This window comes from Lipotes vexillifer, unplaced genomic scaffold, assembly GCF_000442215.2.
Source record: "Lipotes vexillifer unplaced genomic scaffold, Lipotes_vexillifer_v1.1 scaffold618, whole genome shotgun sequence".
Classification (NCBI taxonomy): Eukaryota; Metazoa; Chordata; class Mammalia; order Artiodactyla; family Lipotidae; genus Lipotes; species Lipotes vexillifer.
This window is the reverse complement of record NW_006799025.1, coordinates 778,146-792,741: the sequence shown is the minus strand read 5'-3', so window position 1 is coordinate 792,741 and position 14,596 is coordinate 778,146. Positions and strand designations below refer to the sequence as shown.

At 35.0% G+C, this 14,596-nt stretch overlaps 1 protein-coding gene across 1 annotated transcript in view; it reads right to left on the bottom strand.

The window, feature by feature from the left end:
* IQUB (IQ motif and ubiquitin domain containing) overlaps positions 1–14,261 on the bottom strand; it is a 56,805-nt gene extending 42,544 nt beyond the window's left edge. Inside the window, exons 1-5 of the mRNA XM_007471290.1 lie at positions 13,841–14,261; positions 11,408–11,542; positions 8,107–8,268; positions 7,845–8,017; positions 7,479–7,634 (exon numbers count right to left, since the gene is read on the bottom strand). Coding sequence (XP_007471352.1) covers positions 7,479–7,634; positions 7,845–8,017; positions 8,107–8,268; positions 11,408–11,542; positions 13,841–14,261 — 1,047 coding nt within the window. The remainder of the gene's footprint in view (positions 1–7,478; positions 7,635–7,844; positions 8,018–8,106; positions 8,269–11,407; positions 11,543–13,840) is intronic.
* Positions 14,262–14,596: the final 335 nt, after the last annotated feature.

Here is a 14,596-nt window from a genome sequence, read left to right as displayed (position 1 = left end):
ACCTAGGAATAAACCTACCTAAGGAGACAAAAGACATGTATGCAGAAAACTATAAGACACTGATGAAAGAAATTAAAGATGATACAAACAGATGGAGACATATACCATGTTCTTGGATTGGAAGAATCAACATTGTGAAAATGACTCTACTACCCAAAGCAATCTACAGATTCAATGCAATCCCTATCAAACTACCAGTGGCATTTTTCACAGAACTAGAACAGTTTGTATGGAAATACAAAAGACCCCGAATAGGCAAAGCAATCTTGAGAAAGAAAAATGGAGCTGGAGGAATCAGGCTCACTGACTTCAGACTACACTACAAAGCTACAGTAATCAAGACAGTATGGTACTGGCACAAAAACAGAAATATAGATCAATGGAACAGGATAGAGAACCCAGAGATAAACCTATGCACATATGGTCACCTTATTTTTGATTAAAGAGGCAAGAATATACAATGGAGAAAAGACAGCCTCTTCAATAAGTGTTGCTTGGAAAATTGGAGAGCTACATGTAAGAGAATGAAATTAGAACACTCCCTAACACCATACACAAAAATAAACTCAAAATGGATTAAATACCTAAATGTAAGGCCAGACACTATCAAACTCTTAGAGGAAAACATAGGCAGAACACTCTATGACATAAATCACAGCAAGATCCTTTTTGACTCACCTCCTAGAGAAATGGAAATAAAAACAAAAATAAACAAGTGGGACCTAATGAAACTTAAAAGCTTTTGCACAGCAAAGGAAACCATAAACAAGACAAAAAGACAACCCTCAGAGTGGGAGAAAATATTTGCAAACAAAGCAACTGAAAAAGGATTAATCTCCAAAATATATAAGCAGCTCATGCAGCTCAATATAAAAAAAACAAACAACCCAATCCAAAAATGGGCAAAGACCTAAATAGACATTTCTCCAGAGAAGATATACAGATTTCCAACAAACACATGAAAGGATGCTCAACATCACTAATCATTAGAGAAATGCAAATCAAAACCACAATGAAGTATCACCTCACACCGGTCAGAATGGCCATCATCAAAAAATCTAGAAACAATAAACGCTGGAGAGGGTGTGGAGAAAAGGGCACCCTCTTGCACTGTTGGTGGGAATGTAAATTGATACAGCCACTATGGAGAACAGTATGGAGGTTCCTTAAAATACTAAAAGTAGAACCACCATATGACCCAGCAATGGTAGCAATGACCCAGCAATCCCACTACTGGGCATATACCCTGAGAAAACCATAATTCAAAAAGAGTCATGTACCACAATGTTCATTGCAGCACCATTTACAATAGCCAGAACATGGAAGCAACCTAAGTGTCCATCAACAGATGAATGGATAAGAAAGATGTGGCACATATATACAATGGAATATGACTCAGCCATAAAATGAAATGAAATTGAGTTATTTGTAGTGAGGTGGATGGACCAAGAGTCTGTCATACAGAGTGAAGTAAGTCAGAAAGAGAAAAACAGGGCTTCTCTGGTGGCGTAGTGGTTGAGAGTCCGCCTGCCGATGCAGGGGATACGGGTTTGTGCCCCGGTCTGGGAGGATCCCACATGCTGTGGAGCTGCTGGGCTCGTGAGCCATGGCCACTGAGCCTACGCGTCTGGAGCCTGTGCTCCACAGCGGGAGAGGCCACAACAGTGAGAGGCCCGCAAACCGCAGGAAAAAAAAAAAAAGAAAGAGAAAAACAAATACCATATGCTAACACATATATATGGAATCGAAAGAAAAAAAAAAAGATTATGAAGAACCTAGGGGCAGGACCGGAATAAAGATGCAGACGTAGAGAATAGACTTGAGGACACGGGGAGGGGAAAGTGTAAGCTGGGACGACGTGAGAGAGTGGCATGGACATATATACACTACCAAAGGTAAAACAGATAGCTAGTGGGAAGCAGCCACATAGCACAGGGAGATCAGCTCGGTGCTTTGTGACCACCTATAGGGGTGGGATACGGAGGGTGGGAGGGAGATGCAAGAGGGAGGAGATATGGGGATATATGTATACGTATAGCTGATGCACTTTGTTATACAGCAGAAACTAACACAACATTGTAAAGCAATTATACTCCAATAAAGATGTTCAAAAAAAAATCAAAAAAACAAAATAAAATAAAATAAAAAATAAAAACAACAACAAAAGAACAATAAAGAGGAAAAATTAAAGAAGCAAATACTTCCAAAAAAGGTCTTAAGCTAAATATAACATATTTGAAAAAATTCATATATATTATATTGATGTAAATATATAAAAACAATCTGAAGTTATAATTATATAGTAAATTATAATGATGTAATATACATACAATTATAAATCCAGATCAAGTCCTCACTGAACAGGAGGAGTGAGTGAGGAGGAAGAAGAAATGAAGAAAAGCCTGCTAGGGTCCTTGACTTGTTCATGGAAAATATATAGCGCCTGATTAAATATGCATTTGGTATTAAAAAATTAAGTCCATTAAAACTTTTTTATGAGTAACCACTAGAAAAACAGAAACAAAGTACCTACTTCTGACCTATGAAAGAACAAAAAAATGGAAAAGAAAACTTTAGTCAAACCAAAAAAAAACAACAAAAGGTTAGTAAAAAAAAAAAAACAAGAATAAATAATAAATCAAAAACAAAATGAGATGGCAGGAATTAGTACAAAAATATCATTAGTCACACATAATATAATCTTGCTTACAACAAGAAAGATATAAATACCAAGCACTGAACTCAAGAAGTTCAAGAATAAAATAAACATGATACAAATAAAAAGGTATCTATCAAGATAGAAGAACGTATTAAATTGAAATTTACTCCTTTTACTGTCTTTTAACCAATCCCTCTGTTTACAGCTCACATCTCACTTCCATCTTCCACAGAACCTCCAATTCACTTTCCAAGATTCTGTGGGGCAAACTGATTTGGTTCTTGATGCCATTCCCCTTGGCAGGCATTTAGATTTTCACTTCCTCTGCTCAAATAAGTCAAGTTAACACTTCCCCATCTGCTTTACAACTTTAAAAAATCGACTGACATTTACTCTTCTCTCTTCCCATATATTCTTTGTTCCTGTATGTTTATGCTTTTCTTATTCCCTTAATATCATTTTATCCGAGTTTGGAAAGTGTTGTAGTGTAGTGTAGTGCTGTTCATTTCCCCACCTAATAGCCTTTCTCTCTGACTTCCTTACTAACAAAATCTCAGTCTTACTGAGGAGCAACAATATGAAACTTTAAGAATGTACTTATCACATAGTCCCAACAGGGACAGTGAAGTCACATGACCCAGTTCAGGTCAATGAGATGCAAGTTGAATCACTGGCAGGGGCTTTCAAGGAAAATTCTTGAATGGCATCCATGGGACATGCTCCCTTGACTTCTCCCTTCTTGCAGAATGCAGACATTATGCTGAAGGTTCATTAACCATTTTATCATCATATAGTAACAAGTTCATGATAGTAAGATTAATTATTAGAGTGGAAGGGTAAAAGGAATTCAGGTTCCTGATGACATCACAGAGCCACCAGCCAGGCCCCGTACAGTAAGAAATTAAAAATTCACTTGGACTGAGAAAGTTAAGAATCCATCAGGCTTGAATACCAGGCACGAATAAAGTCAGCTACAAAATTAATAGGAAGCAATATTTTTCGCAAGGACACTCTGCAGGTTGTTATGACATTAGTAAAATGTCATAACAACCCCTTCTTTGAGTAACTACTTTTCTTTCTCTCTGAGAAACTTTGTTCTGTAAAATCATAATCTATCATAAACTTTGCTGTCTGAAATTAGATCACTAAGAATGAAACACCCCACTCTTGCCTGGAGGATCTGTGTTATTTTGACAGAGAGAAGCAGCCTTGATTTATAACGAACGTGCTGAACTTCAGAGAAGAAACACATCCACATCTCTCTCCTAACTTTGTTACCAAAGGAACAGGACTCTCTGGTCCATGTCTCAGTCCAGACTTGATGCTGACCCATCTACACGCAACCTTGTTGTACAGAGACAATCAAAATACTGTAACACTTAAATTTCACCAAAACTTCACTTCTCCCCAAAAGTCTATAATAACTCCCCCTTTTCTTTTTGTGAAAATTAGTTTGGACTGAAAACGTAAACATTTTCAGGCTGGAATAATTGCAGGCACTGATAAAGTCAACTACAAAGTTAGCCGCGTGGTTCCCCTGCTGAGCAGTCTCCTTCAGTGCAATGAGTCAACAGACTGAGACTACAGGCTCTTCTCTCGATGTCCTAAGCTCATTGGGCTAGAACAGCAGTCTAGCTCCAGGTTTCTTGTCACGCAAAAAACAAAATCACTGCTTTCGATTCTTTTTATTCAAGCAAAATGATGCTAGGAAGTAGCAGAGATAAAATGCATATGCTTTGTACGTCATGTTTAACTGATATCCCAAATGTTTAACAGGGTAAAGGTGTCCATTTTTCCCCAACTGATCAATGTACTTCTGAGCAAGACCTGCAATTTTTCATGAAAATTGCAAACTTACTCTTCATATGGAAGAAAAACTTGCATTAATAGTCAAGACAGTCTTGAAAAGGAAGAACAATGAGGTAGAACCTAATGGACCAGGCCTCAAAATATATTACAAATCAGTAGTAATTAAAGCAATACATTACTGACATAGAAAAAAACATATACATTAATGAAAGAATGCAGAAATCAGAAACAGATGCATATATATATGAAAATTTAGTATACATTACTGTGGAGAGAATAAACTTGAATATTCATGGTACTCAGCAGCTGGCATTACATTTGGAAAAAATAAAATTTAACTCTTCTTCATATGATTTTTAAAAATCCAGATAAACTTGTACACACACACCAACTATAAAAGGAAGTTATACTTATGACTGTGGGATGATACAGCCTTTTATAACAATACATAAAATGCAAAAACCATAAAAGGGAATATTAATAAGTTTGACTATAATGAAAGACATCATAAACTAAGTATGAGTGATAGGTGGAGAGAAAATATAAAAATATATTTAACATCTATAAGGAGACAACAATTTTTTAAAATAATATGTGCTACTGGTGAAGTCAGCATGGAATGAGCTCTTATAAATGGTTTATGCGTACATCATTTGGTACAAGATTTCTGAAAAACACTTGGTAATATCTAAAACTTTTAAAAAGTGATTATTTTTTCCCCTAGTAATTCAACTTCTAACATCTTCTCTAAGTATTTTTAAAATGCACACTACAATTTATATAGCATTAAGATTTTGATGAAAACATGTCTAAATGTCCTAAAAAAGAAAGTAATTAAATTATAGTGTTAACATTGTGGAATAAAATAATACTGTTAAATTGTTTATAATAAATACTAAAAGGTAGAGAAATGATTGTGATATAATGTTAGATGTACAAGAAACTTCATTAAAGTTCCATGTATAATTATCTCCCAACGGAAAGAAAAAGAAAAATCTGAGTGAGGAATTTTCTGCAAATTTTTTTTATGATTAATGCCATTTGGAAAAAAAGAAGGAAAATACTATATTGACTATGTTTAGGGTTAGATACTGAATAAATTTTTGTTTAAAATGTATGGTGACAGAATATCAACAAAGAGATAGAAATTTTAAAAAAAAAGAACCAAGTGGAAATTTGGGAGTTTAATAGTAAAATAACTGAAATGAAAACACAACAAACAGGCTCAACAGCAGATCTTAACTGGCAAAAGAAAGAATAAGGAATTTGATGATAGATCATTAGAAACTATCCACTCTGAAGAAGAGGGGGAAAAAAGGTAAAGGAACAGAGACTCAGAGATCTTTAGGACACCATCAAGTATACAAGCATACACAAGTGCTAAAGGGAATTCTCCAACCTGAAAGAAAATGATATTAGATGTTAATTTTAACTCAAATGAAGAAATAAATAGCACCAGAAAAAGTAATTATGTAGGTAAAATATAAAAGACTATACAAATATATTTTCCTCTTTTCTACTCTTATTTAAAAGTCAATTGCATAAAAACAATAATTATAAAAGGAATTACAGGGCTTAGAACATAAACAGAACGTGCATGTTTGTATGATAATAGCACAAAGAAGAAGGGATAAACTTGGCGTTCTATTGGAGCAAGGTTTCAATACTTTATTAAATTTCAGTTAGTATTAATACAAAGTATGTTGCTATAAATTGAGATGTATATTCTAATCCCTAAATTATACTTGGAGCAACCACTTAGCAAATAACTAAAAAAATTTTTTAAACAATAAAGCAATAATAAAAAAGACGACCTCATTAAAATTGGACAAAGTATCTGAATGTACATTTCTCCTAAGAATATATATAAATTGTTAATAAGCACATGAAAAATATTCAGTATCATCAGCCATCAGGGTATGCAAATCAAAACCACAATGAGATACCACTTCACACTCACTAGGATGGCAATAATCCAAAAGTGCTGATGAGGATATAGAGAAATTGGAATCCTCACGCACTGCTGGTGGGACATAAAATGGTGCAGCTGCTTTGGAAAACAGTCTGACAGTTCCTCAAAAAGGTTAAACAGAATTACCATATGAGGGCTTCCCTGGTGGCACAGTGGTTAAGAATCCGCCTGCCAATGCAGGGGCAAGGGTTCAAGCCCTGGTCCAGGAAGATCCCACATGCCACGGAGCAATTGGGCCCGTGCGCCACAACTGCTGAGCCTGTGCTCTGGAGCCCACGAGCCACAACTACTGAAGCCCGCATGCCTAGAGTCCATGCTCTGCAACAAGAGAAGCCATCGCGATGAGAAGCCCATGCACTGCAACAAAAAGTAGTCCCTGCTCGCCACAACTAGAGAAAGCCCACGCGCAGCAACAAAGACCCAACTCAGCCAAAAATAAATAAGTAAGTAAATAAATAAATAAATTACTATATGATCTAGCAATTACATTCCTAGGCAGATACCAAGAGAAATGAAAATACATATCCACATAAAAACTTTTACGTGAATGTTTATAGCAGCCTTATTCCTAATAGCCAACAAGTAGAAACAAATCAAATGTCTATCAACTGATAAATGGGCAAACAAATTGTGGTATATATATTGACCTACCTACAGTAGGTATATACAGTTGGGTACATACAATGGAATATTATTTTGCAATATAGACTGCAATATATTGATACATGTTGCAACATGGTTAAGCCTTGAAAACATTATGCTAAGTAAAAGAAACCAGTCACAAAAGACTACACACTGTATGATTACATGTATATGAAATACCCAGAATAAGCAAATCAATAGAGGCAAAAAGTAGATTAGTGGTTGCCTAAAGCAGAAAGGACTGGAGGGAAATAGGGGCTGGCTGCTATTATTGGATGTGGGATTTCTTTCTGGGATGATGAGAATGTTCTAAAATTGACTGTGGTAATGGTTGCATAACTCTGGTTACATAGCAAAAAGTCATTTCGTATTCACCTATAATAAAAGTTATCTTACCGCCTTTAATCTTTTAGCATGGTATTCTGCTGCTGAAAAATATTTTCCTGGTGCTACCAGTTTATCAGTCATATTTGATACATACACACCAATTTTAGTCATCTGTGTGGATGTTGTATTTGTAGTTTGCTGGAGCTTTCTTCTCTGAAAAACTGTCTAAAATAAAAACATTTAAAACATTTAAATAAATATCCACTATTTACACATAAAGTGAGTAAAGAACATATTTTCCTACACATTTAAGATTTTGTATTATTTCAATTACCATATAATTCCCTAGAAGATTTTAATTTGAGAGAGCTACACAATAAAACATTTTTCGATTCTGTAGCTTCAAAATCCTACATGGAAAAATAAAAATATTACCTGTGTATCCCTACAAAATGCATTCAGTTTTTCAGGAATCTTTTTAGGTACAGTTTGTGTTCCAGCATTGTGATATTCCATTCCTGTTACTTTATGTCTGAATCCACCAAGAAATGGTTTGTGAAAATCAGATTTTATAATCTCAACAGCTACTTCCTGGTACTGATCAATGCCTGAGGAGATAAAACCAAGATTAAATGAAAGTTCAACTACAAAGGGACTCTAAAAAAATACTTTATCTAAAAGATATCAAATAACTAACCAGTTTGTACTCTGACAGTTATGATTTGAGAGGCATCAATTGATCTATCTATTCTTTTGATTGGATATAGATCTGGATGTAAAGAAAAGATTTCCACTTGGACAATATCCTGGGGCTTAACTCCATGTTGTAGTAGCATCTCATGATCTTTAATAATCATTCCTAAAAATGAGATAAAATTATAAAAAGTGTTATGGCAAAGAAATGATTATATGTACTCATTTTAAGGGATGGGAAACATCAATGGTGCTTATAATGAACACATATTGTTTAATTACCAAATAGCGTATTGATGATGTCCACCTCTTGCTGTATTATTAGTATCAAAAACTCCACAATGGAAAAAATTAAGGTAGTGCTCCTGAGCAAGAATTCAGCATTATAAGTAAAGTAAAAATACAACTCTCAACTCATCAGAAATACAAATATACAATAACCATGCAACTATAAACATTTAAAAATAAAAAACACATTCTATAATATGAGCAAAATCGTATTTTAAACATCGATTCTCTAAAAAGTCACAATGTTTTATACATAAGCATAGGACATATCCATATCAGGGAAAGCCTGATTATTTTAATACATACTCCTAATGTATACACTCAGAGCTCTAAAGAATCCCTTCCTTCCTGTTTCTATAATCAGAAATTCATATAAATTAATTCATGCCAAGGTAGGGGTAAGACTCAGTTTTTTGCTGAAAAAAGTATACATCATCACCTTATTTTTATGTTTTATTGCTTCAACTTATACCCACATCCCCACTGGTTTATTTCATAAACTGACTATAAATTTCTTTCTATATTTTAAGGCATACATAAATACGTACAATGTTACTGGCTGCTGCTTTGTATAATGATAGAAACTATATCAGTTTTCCAATGCATGTTCTTTCTAAATTACAATTAGGAATTTAACATAGCAAAGGTTTGTTTTACTCATTCTTAGAAATATGTCAGATACCACTACTCTATTTTAGCTATGTTCAAGAAAGCACATTCAAAAATCTTTGAGTTTTGGGCTTCCCTGGTGGCGCAGTGGTTGGGAGTCCACCTGCCGACGCGGCAGACGCGGGTTCGTGCCCCGGTCCAGGGGTATAAGTTGGGCCGTGGCCGTGGCCGCTGAGCCTGCATGTCCGGAGCCTGTGCTCCGCAGCGGGAGAGGCCACAGCAGTGAGAGGCCCGCGTACCGAAAAAAAAAAAAAAAAATTAACGTTATATGGATTTTGCAATAGGTTGAATAATGGCCCTAAAATATATCCATGTACATTCCTAGAGTCTATGGATGCTACCTTATATGGAAAAAGTGACTGCAGATTTTATTAAGTTAAGGATTTTGAGATGGGTAGATTATCCTGGATTATTCACATAAGCCTTAAATGTAATCATAAGTGCCCTTTAAGAGGAAGGAGGAGGGAGATTTGACTACAGAGAAAATGATATGACAGAAGCAGAGAGAGATTTAAAGATGCTATGCTGCCGACTTTGAAGATGAGGAAGCCCAAGAATGCAAGAAATGCACCTCTAGAAGCTGGAAAAGGCAAGGAAGCAGACTCTCCCCAGAGCCTCCAGAGAACAGCCCTGCTGACACCTTGATGTTATCCAAGTGAAACTGATTTAGGATTTTTGGCCTCCAGAACCATAAGCAAAATAAGCCACTAAATTTGTTAATTGTTACAACAGTCATAGGAAACTAACAGAGATTCCTCTTCCAACTAACACAGAGCCCTCTTCAGCCCTCTAATTGTTTCTATTGTAGGCTTAGTCCCACCAAACTTGAACTCCAGTTCTAATACTAGAAGAAAGTACCTGTCTTAGAGAGTGGTTGGCACAGAATCAAGCTCTTTTTTTATTGCTGCTGACATAAGCCAGTGGCGATGCATGGTATTTACACATAAAGAAGAAAAGTCATGAAGTGCAAAGAAATAGATTCTTAGGTACCACTGGCCAGGTGCTCAAAGTGCTCTCTCTTCTCCATTTTTGAACTTCACCTTATAGTTAATGCCAAGCAGTTCCAAATTCCCTTTTTGGAGTCATACCTATATTTAAGTTCAGACTCTGCCACTCATAAGCTTTGGGAATTTGCAGAAGTTCCTCAAGCTTTAGTTTCCATCTCTCAAAAAAAATTAATAGTAATACCTACCTCAAAGGATTGTTGTGTAGATTGAATGATAATGTGATAATGTAGGCAGAATATTCTGTAGAAGGACTAGCACATAGTAAGTGTGCACATCATTAAATTAGCCATCATCATCAACATGATCATTATCATCATCAGTATCATTATTGTTACAATAACTATTTAAATTTTAGCTTTGTTTCCTCAATCAAGCTTTAGTAACCTGTTGTTTGAATACATGAACATCTTACTATTGGAGCACATTCATTACAATAGTTTTCTAAAAATAATTTTGAAACAGAACTGATTGTTTTTCTCTGATTTGGCAAGGAGGAAGAACTTCATAGGTATGGCTTACTCCTTTTTAGCACTTTGGATTTTCCCACACAAAAAAATGTTCTTATTGCCCTAGAAATTTGTGGCATCTTTATAAGTTAATATCAAACTTTTTTAAATAAAATATTATGATCTGTGCAGGCATATTCTACAGAAACATTTCCTGAGCTATTCTAGTCTGCTTAATTCTATCACAGTTACTAAGACCTCACCCTCTCATGACACAAGGCTAATATAAGGTGGGCTACTCAATATTGCCCACAAAATATAAATGAAGTTGAACATCATCAGAATGTGAACTGATCTTAATGTACAGAAGACTGATAAACCATTTTCGGTCCTCTTCTTTTTCTATACATGCTCATTCATCATCTATCTTTTTAACCTCATTTCCTCCTACTTCCCATATATAATTTACTTCTCTTCCCTCTAAATTCCTTACCACTTCCCAAAAGTCCCAGGTTTTCTCATCTCTTTGGGACTTAGCCAAAGTATTATCACTTTTATCAGATGAAGCTTTCTAGAGTCTCCCAGTTTCCTTCCTCGCTATTCTCACAGGTTTTTGAACATATCTCCATCAAAACATTTACACTGTGTGGTAACCATTGCATACATCTTCTTCCTTCCTAGTCTGTAAACAACTTGAAAACAGGGATTTTGTTTCATGTTTCTTTATATCTTTGGCTCTTAGCAAAGTATCTGGAACAAAGTATGTCCTCAATAATAATGTGTTGAATGAATGAATATATAACCACAGTATAATGTTCAAACAGTAAACATGAAGATATTTAGTTTAACAAATCAAAGAGAAGTCTCGATAAGTTTTATTAGCCTCCAAGCTTACCTGCACATCTTATCTGCAGGACATAAGGTGGGACACCTAACAGAGATGAAAAATGATCCTTGAGGCATTTTAGAACAGTGTCAACTTTAAAGGGCATTATAATTTCCTGGCCCACAGGAAGAAGTACAACTTTTACTGTAGAAAAAATAAGAGAAAAAAAGAATCATTGTTAAAAGCAAGGGTCAGCATCGTAGAATCCACAGGCAGAGAAATATGGGACAATTTGTAATTACATAGAATGCAGGTTGTCTCTGCCATGTTCTCCCACCACACCTCCGTAATAAGAGCTAGTGTTCATTTTCTAAGAGGAGAGGTGACACAGATTCAGTTGCAACATTTTGCTTTGAAAATCAATGCATAATCTCAAGAATTAGCATCAATGGTCAATGCCTGCTCCCCCAACTCCAGCTCAAAGTTCAGATCTCTCTTGCATTGCCTTCTATGAGGATCAGTGCATGTTTGAGATTACCTCCCCGCCCAGAATGCCATGAGAAAGAGGAAATGAAACTAAAGTGCTTTTAAAGATTCTTCTAAAATCATTTAAAATTTTTAAAGATTCCCAACATCTGGTATATATAATTCAGATATAAACATAGGAAACATCTCAGAACATCAAGTGTTTTTGTGTAGTATTACAAAGGGAGACCCTGAGACCTGAACTTAGAAACATACATGCTTTGATTAGATATTTATACCATACATCAGGAAATCAGTGTGTACTCATGAAGTTAAGAAAAACCAATGGGGAATTTTTCAAAGAAAATTTTCCTTGACCTTGCGATGACAAAAGATTATCTAAGTCCATTCTTCTTCCCATAATTGATTTCTGTCTATAGCTGGCAAAATGCAGAACAGAAAGTCATTGTTTTTTACAAATATCTGGAATAACTATGCACAAATCTACTTCTCACAAAAAAGGATACTATGTAGCTCACTCCCAACTCTATAAAATAAAAATAAAGACACATGTTAAAAATAGAGAAAAACTGTTACTATAAAATGATTATCTGTTCAGAAATTATAGGGAGGGTATATAGTACTTAAAAACTAATTATGATGGGGTAAACATTTTACTTTTATATCTACAGACTTTAAATTTTAATGGAGAAGATATAAGTAAGATGGAGTGGAGAGTACACATGTAGACCAAGAAGTTTCATATATTTCTAGATGCCTGACATGACAGTTTTCATAAATCTCTATGAGACATTCATCACTAATCCCAGCATGAAATGTGACAAGGCATGATTGATGCTAAGGTTCTTTAAGCTTGTTAAATATTATTTTCACAGTTCTCTCTTAATAAGAGAACACTCTCACAGATGTTACATTATCAGAAGGCTATTTTAATTGTTTCCTGGATTCAAAATTCTATGATTAATGTATTTTAAATTTTCCATAGCAGTGACTTCCTAAGCTTTGGGAAGGGAAAGTTTGTTCAGGAATCTGTGAGCCTCAGGAAGTACAGGACCAAGACCACTTTTTTTTAATCATTTGTGATTATGGTAAAAGCTATAATCACAGGGAATCACAGAGTTATCAAAAAATGGAGCCCAAATTCACAATGAATAATGTAATTGAGGGATAACAACATCAATTAGGCATAAATGGGCTTGATTACTTCTCCTCCTCCTTTTTATTCTTACTTGTGTGGACACACCACACAGAGCTAACTACTCCACTAGATTCAAAAGCTACATTTTACCAGCCAGACTAAGCTGCTGTTATTGTTAAATGATGACCCATGCTCTCCACTCTATGAATGGAAACTCTCTCAAAAGTTATGGACAAGGGGGGAAGGAGCAGTCAGTTAACCACCCAAGTAGAATTCTCCATGTAACCACCTTCTTGCTGCTCCCCTTCTGCCTTGTTACCAACAATGTAGTAATAACTTCCACATGCCGTGTGATCAACATTATGTCTTTAAAATTAACCCATAATGAAAGACAACAATGATTTTTCTGAAGCTTAATATAAAGTTAACACTAAGCAGAAATATGGAAATATGTAAAAGCAATGAGATATGTGGAATGAGTACTGTATATGAAACTAGAAAAATATGGTGTCAAGTTCCCATCCCACCTCTTGCTAGCTATATACAATTAATTCCAAAATGGCATGCAAAAGAATTACAATTATACTCAAAAATTTCTCCCTAAACATTTTAAGAACCTATTTTATTTTGGAAAAACAGAGAGACAACACTTTAAAATTTATTGATGCTCCTTTATTTAGGGAAGTAGATACTGCAGAACAGAGGAGAGGCTTCACACATAACTAAGAGATTCAAGTGGCATAGCCACAGAGGTTTGGTGGATAAGGGAGTGGGAAAGTAATATCAAATATAAAATAAATCTTCAAGCAAAAAGAAAGAAAAAACAACCATTCTTCAAAATGAGGGGGAAAAAACACCCTATCTTCCCTAGGTAGTACCTGTTGCTGACGAATCTTTCATTGACGTTTTCAGAGATTCCTTTACAGCCTTTATTTTTTCCAGAAATGCCAGAGAATCTTTTGAATATTGTTCGGCTGACTGCACTGCATTATCAGATTTAGCTAGAGACTCTCCACCGTCTCCTGGAGAATATGAAACTTGTTCATGTGCCGTAATGTCTTCCATGAGTTGCTCGACATCATTTAGTTCCCAGCTTAAAACGCTCTGGTCACTTGGCTCCTCAACACGTTTTTCACGGCCCCCACTAGATGGTTCTAGTTCAGATTCACAGTCTTCAGTTTGATCTGACTCTGGAACCTCTTCTGAGGGAACTGGAATATTGATAGTCCCAAAAGTATCCTCTCTTTCTTTTGATGAATCAACATTCTGAGCATCAGATCCTTCCTCCTGGTCAGACATTGTCCTGAATTAAAAAAAATTTTTTTAAATAATAATGATAAAAAAAAAAAAAATATATATATATATATATATATATATATATATATATATATTTACTACACTTAAAACTTCTACACCAAATATCAAATTCATTGCTGGCATACAGCAATGTTCATAGTATATTACAATGTGGCTCATTATTTTTTTAATATTATCTTAGTAATGGCATTAGGTAAAAAACATTGGTGAATTTTTAATAAAAATACCACAGAAAGTAAAAATGTGTACCAAAAAAAGAACCTCAAAGCACAATAAATTTGAGAGAAATATTCTATGAAGAATATATTTTAAAAATT